General features: G+C 38.2%; 1 protein-coding gene across 1 annotated transcript; it reads right to left on the reverse strand.

The window, feature by feature from the left end:
- Positions 1-735: 735 nt before the first annotated feature.
- Positions 736-10,069, reverse strand: LOC109056300 (dnaJ homolog subfamily A member 2-like). Its single transcript, XM_042760582.1, has 9 exons — positions 9,914-10,069; positions 9,025-9,084; positions 8,068-8,294; positions 7,743-7,823; positions 7,385-7,518; positions 7,098-7,294; positions 2,988-3,132; positions 2,775-2,902; positions 736-1,752 (listed from the first exon to the last, which is right to left on the reverse strand). Exons 1-9 carry the CDS (start codon positions 9,989-9,991, stop codon positions 1,567-1,569), a joined length of 1,236 nt encoding a protein of 411 aa, XP_042616516.1. The 5' UTR covers positions 9,992-10,069; the 3' UTR covers positions 736-1,566.

A 10,069-nucleotide genomic window follows, 5' to 3' on the forward strand; every position in this document is an offset into this window, starting at 1 on the left:
AAAAAATCTTTTTTTAAAAAGCTGAAAAATACAATGCTATGTATTGGTAAACGTTCCTGTGTAAATTAAAAGCAGTTGAAGACTTTAGTCAATATTGCCATTACAGTTAACGGTGTAACATTGGGATTTACTGCCTTCTGGTGTCCTTCGTAGCCAACTGAACTGCTCAGTGACACTCATTTAAAACCCCCAGAAACTTTGGCTGCAACACAGGAAGTCTGAGGTAAAGACACGTGACAGTTCTAGGTGATCCTGATCATTTCTACATAGGGTTTTAGGTCACAGGTGTTTCCTAAACTACTCTGCTCCTGTTGTCAGTGCAGATATGATCCAACTGCAGTGACAAATGAGATTTTGGAGTGGGTATATAATGTTATGTGTAACCCTACATTACCATTGGGCACATGGACCTGTCTGAAGTCAACACATTTCACATCTGTTGAGCTTTAGCATCTAAAAACATTTCAAAGTGAAAACAGTAAAATGATGATAATATTGGATTAATCACCATTTCAGTGATATAACGTGCATAATTTCATCGGTGAGCTCCACTGCACTGAAATGCAGGTAAATTGCATTTGATCCAGGCTTGGTTCAGATAACAAATGTTCTGAATAGTCATGTGGTCCACATTAAAAGTTCCTTTCACGATTGCTCAATGTTGGCATGGCACTCAAACTGTCAAAACTATCTACCGAGCAAAGACTGAAGCACCAAATAAAGCAAAGACTTGGATTATGTTGAGGAGATATTGAAGGACATTTTATTCAACAACTCAAACTTTTTCACAGAAGATATAGGCCTATAATAAAGGTGCCTTTTCCTCCACTCATTACGCATACCTCTCTCTTTCAATCAGTGAAGGGATCAAAATGTTCAACACGCACCTGGATTGCTGACAAATATAGGCAATTGATTTTATTTCAACTATTTCAAAACAAAAACACACTCAAATGTGACAGCAGCTGATACAAAGCTTAAATGACAATCACTTATTTTATACATGTTATAGTCTCTTGTTCCAATTAAAATTCCAAAAGAAAGGAGAAAAAAAAAAAATAAATCTACAAATAAAATTAAGTGGTAAAAATTGCGCACAGATACAAACAAACCTAAAATGGATTGGTGATAATGTCCCATTTCTATCTTGTTTCTGGATCTCTCAACTCCTCTTCAGTTAGGTCATTGCTCTCCAACAACAAAAACAAAATAAAGTCTCAAGTCCAGGGCCAAAACTGTTTTATGATTAGATTTAAATTTGTGAATACTATGACAACAAAAAAATGCAAGTTACACAAAGTACGTAGCAATTACCCTTTTCTGTGTGAAGCGGGGTTGCCTCTAAAGGGCGCAGGGAGAGGATGAGGGGCAAGAAAGAGTTACTAGATGCGGGATCATCTGTGCGTTCACTACAAGGGAATCGGGTGGACAGGAATGGCTGTATGTAATTCTCATCATTTAAGGCAGCCCCGAATCAGATTAGAAACACACCGGTTTGTTGTGCAACTAGAAATATTTTTTAATCCCCACTGTTGGAGCCAGACAAGATATTTGCTGTAGTCGGGTTTACTGATGGGCACACTGCACGCCAGGACCGTGATGCCCTCCTTCTTCATCTGAGCTGTCGTTGTATGCCTCACGGCGGTGACCACCAGAAGAGCTCTGGCTTACAAACTCCTGCAGGTCCACTTCCTCTGCGTCTCCAGAGATGACTGGTGGATCATCCCGTGTGGGCAAAAAGTCCTCCAACTCCTGGAAAAAACACAGAAGACATATTAGGGGAAATTATGTTTTCATAAAAAAATAAAAATAAAAAAAAGTCAATAGAATGTGAAAAATTTGAAGTCAGTAAGATTTTTCAATGTTTTGCTTTTATGCTCAAAGCTGCAGTTGTTTGATAAAGTACAGTAAAAACAGTAATATTGGGAAATATTGCAAAATAAAAGAAAAGGTTAGTTCACCCAAAAAATTTGTCTGTTTTACGCACCCTAGAAGTGTTTTAGTAAGATATTTTTCTTACTAAATCACATGGGTTCACTACAGAAGGCCTTTATTCACCCCATCCACCCGACCCGCACGAGGCACGTTTCATTACAAATGCGCACGCTTTATTTGACCACTTGTGGACTGATCAACTGTAACACCCACTGACTGCAATGATAGAGCTTGGGATAGCCAGGACCATTTTTAATAGAACTCTGACTGGATTTGTCTGAAATAAAAAAAAAAGTCATATACACTTAGGACGACATGAGGGCAAGTAAAACACAGGTTAATTGACATTTCTAGGTGAACTAACCCTTTAATTTGAGTTAAATACAAATTCGTATTAAAATATTTTATGACATGACACAGTGGTTTTATGCTTAGTTGATAGATTACACTTACATTAGGCTACTTTGCCCATCGACCGTTACAGATTAACTAACATGTTCTACAAAGGTGCAAAATGCATGTACTTGCACATATTCGAGAATCGAGATATAGTTTACAAGTTTGGGAATAATAATAATAATAATAATAATAATAATAATAATAATAATAATACTGACCCCAAACTTTAGAACATTAGTGCATATATAATACTTGCTACGTGTATTGCATGAAGCTAACAGAGACTTATAGCACTTGCATATCATTGCTCTCTTGTTGATTTTGATTGTCATTTAGCAGATGCTTTTATCCAAAGCGACTTACAATTGAGAACTATGTAAACGTAAATGATATTCTAATATAATATTCTTCAAAAACTTCAAATGTACGTTTCGTCTTACCAACAGTTTCTCTGGGCTTAACCAATTGTTGTCTGGGAACTGCACGTCAAACTTGATGAACAGGTCACCCTTCTCGAAGGGGTTACGGTACTGTGGCATGCCCTCTCCTCTAACAACTCTGACTGAACCTGGAGAGAGACAACACCATTTTTAGACCATGTAACAAATCACTTAAAACTCAGACACTACAAAACTCATTTCAAGATGCCTCACCTGGCTCAATGACTTTGCCGGCTGGGTATTTCACCACAATCTGTCTACCATCTAAGTGTTTCAATGTGAAATGGAAACCACAAAGTGCTTCAACAAGGCCGATCTTGTGGGTCATGTGCAAGTCGTTGCCTTCTCTTCTGAACGTCTGTTGAAAGAGTTTAAAAGCTTTAGTTTTACTGAACATATTTTTTGTTTTTTTAAAAACCCACACACAAAACTGATGCTTCTGTGATATCCCATATCAGCCCAAAACAGACATGACTCTTGCTTCACTTAGTGGCTTGAAAGGGTGGGATCAGAACCTGTAAAGCAGCATGTTCATGACACACTGTCACTGCAATCTGCTTTACGTTCCTGCAGCAGCTCAGCAGTCTGATCATCTGTACGGCTGAATCAAAACGGTACAGAACAAGTTCTTTGGTACTTGCTGGTAATTAAACTTATTAGTGAGTCTAAAGGCTGCTTGAGCTCTAAACTTCCTGGGTAACTTTTTTTTAAATGCATGTTTTGAATACATCTCACAGAAGTTAATTAGAAACATCACACACACATACACACCTAACAGCTTTATTCACACTGGCTATGTACAATATATTGGCTACTCAACAGTTCATTCCACTATTTATACATTTATGTTCCAACTGCGATCTACTAAATCATTCTTTAAAAATACTAAGTTAAATTATTAAAATATTGGTATATTACACATTTATACTCTGAATTTTAGAATGACCAAATATAAATGAATGTTGCAGTCACAAATGAATCTTTGTTTGCTGGAGGAAAAACATGTAATTGCCTGTTTTCAGAAAAAAAGACTTGGGGTTTCTCAATGAAAAAAAACAGCATGACCTTATTGTAGTGCTTAAAAAAAAAAAAAAAAAAAAAAAAAAAAAAAAAAAAGCATAAATATATTTTTTTTTTCATGAAAAACTTTAGAATTGACAGGTAGTCAGGGTATATAAACAGAGGCTATTACTGTACATGTACATGGGAGTCAGGGCTCCACATTAACGCTTGTCCGCGACAAGTGGACTTTGTGAAGGGGCAAGTGAAAGAATTTGACTTGCCCGACTGGACTAGTAACCAGATTAATTTTAATAAACAATAACTAGGGCAGCACCGAAGTTAATAAACAATAACTAGGGCAGCACCGAAACTTTGTGGGGAATGATTCTGATTTTATTACTTTCAGTGTAAACGGTGACTAATAATGTATTGACAGTATCAAGGTATTGAGTATTGAGGCTTTTGCAGCCTGACTCACAGAGAAATCAAAACTATAAGCGCAACAGCACACACAAAACAAACATGAACAAACCTACTGTGGTGAAAAAAAGATAAATATTCTATATAATATATGCAACATCACACGACCAAGAGTGATGTTTTCCTGACTTTCAGCACGATTGCACATACTGATTTTATGCAACTTTAGTTCAATAAACAAGTAATATTAACTGACTTACATTTTAGACACATTATTGATTGTTTTTGCTCCATTTAGAGCCACAGCAGAACAGTCATGCATCTGAGCAACACACAACAGTCTTTCTTTACTGAATGATTCAGCATTTTTGAAGGAGTTAATGATTCAGTGAGCCAGTCATAAAGTAAGTCACTTGCTTCATTTATTGAATGAATCTGCAGTTTGAAGAATCGGTTGAATCAATTATTCACTCATTAAGACAAAAGACTTGTCACCGCCTACTGGTGGTTTAATTTCATATTTAAGTGTCATTGCATTTTTCCAACATTTCATATTTGTATGTCAAAAAAAGTAACACGTTAATCTAATAACATTTATGCATTTGCAATTTTGAGTAAGCAAGCAATAAGGTACAAGAGGCAGTGCTGTATTCTGAACAAACCATGGCTGAAGGGTGTTAGGCATGACGCAAAGCGGAGTACATGCAACCCCTTCAGCTGTGATTTATGTTTACCTCAAGTACCTTATTGCTTTTATAAAACGGTTATCACACAACAAAAAAATATATATATTAAAAAAAAAAAAAAATTATGTATTGATATGTTACTTTTTTTTTGAAGAAAGTTCTTTAAATGCTGTGCTTCCGCTAAAAAATAGTTCCTGACAGCAACAGTAAACTGCAAGAGAATGTTCCGAACACGTCTCTCATCTAATGGAGCTTAAATAAAAACAGAATAGCTTATCCACTGGATCATTTATTTTTTAAGACCAAATATAATATTTTCTCACACACATAGGCTACATCTGCCTATCTCTCAGCATGTGAAAATGTCTGTTTTCCATCTTTTAGTTTTAAAACAGACCGATTCGTGGCACAGCGTGAGTTTGCAAACGTCATTACCGTGTAAACTGATGGACATACAGAATCGTACCGGAAACAGAAAACTAATAAATACAGTAATATTCCCCCCTCACTTCAGAAACTGTGGACACACACACACACACACACACACACACACATCTCCGCTTTAGAAGCGTTTATTAGACGGGCAAGGGCAGGGTCTCAAAATTTAAGATGAAAGATGCAACATAACGCCAGCAGGGGTCACTCACACGTCATTAAATAAGTAAACATTTAATTTTTCGGTAATACATAAACAATCAATAATATAACATTAAAACTGTTCCGTGTATTATGTTGCTAAGGATCTTGCTCCGTCATACCAAGGACTTTGGTGATACACAGAACCGTTGGGTGAAGTGATCAAAGCCGTGCAGTATCGTCAATAAAACAGCTACTCAATCAGATTCGAGGAACAGAACTAACCGTTTTATAAATGACTTTAAGGAACCTATTATCTTCATTAAAGTCAATTAAATACATCTAAATGGCACTTTCGATGCAGCTTCTGTGTTTACTCTGCAGTGGAAAGATGGAGTTTGCAGATACTGAATTCATTTGAATAGTAACATCCATATAGTGTCTTAATGCATTGATCAAATTTAAGAATTTGACGTAAATGGTGATATGTACATTTAATCAGATTAGGAAAATATTGTACTTCTTAAAGTTAAAGTGTAACAGCAATCAATTTAAGGCAAAATCACAAATATGCTGATTAAAGTCATACCTGATAGAGCACTGATGAGACTATTGCTTCAGAATAAATTACACTGCGCCAAAAAAAAAAAAACCTGATCGAAGAACGTCAGAGCCGCCCCGATCGCGAATCGTAAATATTCAACATGTTTAATATTTACGATCAGAAATCCTGATGTGTGGGGGGAACCCCGAGGACAAACGCGCGCACGCTCTGGAGATTATCACGTGAAACGAAACAATATCCAATCAGAGAGCGTGATGATGGAAGACGGAAAGCGCAGCACAAAGTGAAATTGATGTGGACAGCAGAGATGGAGGATCAGCTTGTTGATTTGTGGCAACAGCACAAATGTTTATACAACGTGTCGTGTATTTTCTGTGAAAATCATTCCAAACACTATCATTGCAATTTCTTCCTGCATATCGTCCGCCATGCTTATTCTGAAGTCTCGCGAGATTTTGCAAGATTTCCTCCGTTCACAGTCGAGACTCTGGTTGAAAATCTGTTCGTGTGTGGTGTGCTGTCTTTATCACATCATGGCACACCACACACTATAGGAGCAAAATGGTTAAATCTAGGATTTTTTATCCTCATGTTTGTGGTCTATCACATTTTGAAAATCTTATAAGATGTAAAAAATCTTTTGGTGTGTACCCAGCATAACCGGAGCTACTTCTCCAAGTTTATGTCTGTGGCGATTCACACAGGTATGTGTTACTCCGCAGCGGTGATGACCCAAACAGGCTACAATAGTCCAAAAATTATCACTTAAAAATGTACTGTAGTCATTTGGGATAAGACAAAAAGGCGGTTTGGTGGATGAATTTATGATGTACTCGTTCATTATATACATTTGGCAAATTCTGAACAGAAAAAGTTACATAGTGTTGCTTTAATGTCTCACTTTTAAACATGGACAAAATAACTGTATAGTACCAGTATCAGTCTCGGACAAATTCCTAATAATCTAGTTTAAAGGCTTTTTGCCCAGATATGAAAAACCCCATTCACTTCATCTCTGAAATTTCTGACCTAACTAAACATCGCTATCATAATAGTTTCTGAACATCAACAAACCTCATGCTCTTTTTCCTGCAGGACCAGGACAATGTCTCCAGGTTCTAATCCAGGTGCTTGGTCAGCCTCCCCGCCGAAGGTGATCTTCTGTCCGTGCTTCATACCTTTATCCACATGCACTTCCAGAATCTTCACCTCTTTAATCACTTTCTTCCCCTCACACTTTTTGCAGCGATCCTTCTCACTGATCACCTCACCTGGATCATAAAGAAACCATCAGCAAATCTCACCTCCACGTGAACGTGCTGGCTGACATTCATAAGTACATTCAGACTCCAGTCCCTTACCTTCACCGTTACAATCAGTGCACACTGACTGCATCTGTTGGACCATGCCAGGAGCCAGCTGTCGGATCATAATGCGCATACCACGCCCCCTGCAGGCTGTGCACTTCTGGACTGCACCAGACTTCCCGCCTTGACTGCAGAGACAGAAAAATACTTCAGCCAGGGCAAGTTTCAAACTCTTTAAAAGCCACTGTGGTCTGTTTAGCTCAGACTGATTTAACAATAGAGTAACTTACACAAATGTAAGGTTGTATTGAAACGACTGGGTGTGGTGAGAAAAGAGACTTAGATGCTCATTACACAGATTTTTCTCCTTAATTGTCCTGATAACACCCATAATGTGAAAAATCTTACTCACCCATTACAAGCGCTACACAGAACATTCTTGCTCAGCTGTAATTTGGTTGTTTTTCCATTGTACAAGTCTTCAAGAGACACCCTATTTGGGGAGGAGGAAAAAAAAAAAAGTTTAAGCTTTTCCAGAATATCATGATGAAACCCCCCAAAAATCCAAAGTGACATATTTAAAGCTTCTTAAGAAGACAACGCTATATATGTGCCTGGCAACAGTAAGAGGATGAGGAAGAAGAAAAAAATAGGTCAATGTGACCACTTAATGACAGCAGAGATCAGCATTCCTGCACACATTTCTTTAAAAGTGGAAGTCTTGTGATTTGACGTACTTCAGGGGGTGGACCATATCTTCCCCTCTCCGCCGCGCTCCGTTCCTGCTCCGACCCTGTCCACCCATGAAGCCGAAGAGACCGCCGCCAAAGATATGGGAAAAGATGTCATCCATCCCGCCTCCTCCACAGCCACCTTCTCGCAGACCCTGTTCCCCATAACGGTCGTACAAGTCCCTCTTCTCTGGGTTAGTTAGTACTTCATAAGCAAAGCTAATCTCTTTAAACTGAAAACGGGGGGGAAAAAAGATTAAATGTTTGAATAAAGGCATTAAGCCAAAACAATACGCATTACAGCATTAAAATGGATTGTTCACCCAAAAATGAAAATTGTAATTTACTCATTCGTCCTCCAGATTAATACAAATCATTCATCTTTGAAACATCATTTTAACGAAACTGATTCCACTACAAGCAGATCACAGGAATCTAGTGATTTGTTCTTGTGCATCAAGCATGTTTAACATTTGATGTGCGTCAATCAATATTTACATGCAAATAAAAGACTAAATTAAATCTGTTTATTATATACAGTGATTACATCTTTTCAAAAAAATTGGGTTAAACAGCTTGATTCATATGGGTTACTTTTATGAGCCAATTATGAACTTTCAAACATGCTTGTTTTGGTGAAACTGACCTTAATATATATAGAGAAAGAAATATCTCAGGTTTTATTAAAAATATATTTACTGGTTTTTCGAAGATAAATGAAAGTTCATGGTTTGGAAGGGTGAGTAAAGGACAATTTTTGAGAGTGACCTATTCCTTATAACCCTAATATAATAATAAATAAATTAAAAGCATAATATTCGTAAAATCTTTTACATATTACAGTTGAACTCAAATGTACACAAACCGATCAATCTCTCCAAAACATACTTATCTAACAGTGTTTAACTTTCTACATGTCTTATACTCTACATTTAGATAAGTGTAATAATAAAGTGATCTTACCTTATCTCCAGCATTTGGGTTTTTGTCAGGGTGATATTCCTTTGCTAATTTCCGATAAGCCTGAAATGTAATCGTTTAAGAAAGTTAGTGTCACTCCAGAAAGCATCCAGCACAATAAAACATCACTCCACATTTAAACCACTGATTTAACAAAGGGAACCTGCTTCAATGTAAAACTAGAGACACCTTCCTGAATATCCCAGCAAATATCTCTGGAGATTTTAACATGATTTGAGAATGACTCTGAGGGAGTTTGTTTGTGCGTCATGTTCACATGAAGCCGAGCGGCCTTGAGCAGCGAGAACGGTGAGCCGCACTGAACGGATCATTTCCATCAGTTCAACCAGCGTTCAGACAGACACCAGTCTGCGCTAAACACACAGCGGTAGCGGTGCTAACTGTGATTAACAAACAACAGAAACAATATCCATGGGTCCATCGTATGCGTGAGATTAGCTTGAGCTTGTTTCAGATTCGCTGTACATGTGCCCGCTTTGGCATTATGACACACATGTAAAGGCCTAACGTTACACACCGGCCACACGGTGAGATGACGCTAACAGTGTTTTCAGCCGCTAGCGCTACATAGGAAGACATACATTACGACTGCGTTTAATGTTCGAGTCCACGGCGTAAATCCAGCACATACACGGGTGAGTGGATGTGTAAAGAGACAGCAGATGTGCTTGACTGAATCCCACAACAACTCTCCATCTCGCCGGTTTTGTCTGACGGTCTGGTAACTATAGTCACTAGGCCAAACTCCGCTTTAGCTCACTGCTAATCCTCCTCTCTCTCTTCCTGACTCACACACAAAAATCTGTCGATTCACTCCCTCGAACAGCGCTGATAAGCGCCGAAATTAAAGGCAAGACACGTGAACCCGTACCTTTTTCAGCTCATTTTCGGAGGCCGAGGGGGAGACCCCGAGAAGGTCGTATAGTTTGGTATCGGCAACGTCAGACATGGCTGTGCGGAGTGAAGGACTGTCTGCAGGAAGCGGAGAGCTGAAGAGAGACACCGGCCGGAAGCGTCAACTTTAACC

The sequence above is a fragment of the Cyprinus carpio genome, chromosome A7 (genome assembly GCF_018340385.1).
Source record: "Cyprinus carpio isolate SPL01 chromosome A7, ASM1834038v1, whole genome shotgun sequence".
Lineage (NCBI taxonomy): Eukaryota > Metazoa > Chordata > Actinopteri > Cypriniformes > Cyprinidae > Cyprinus > Cyprinus carpio.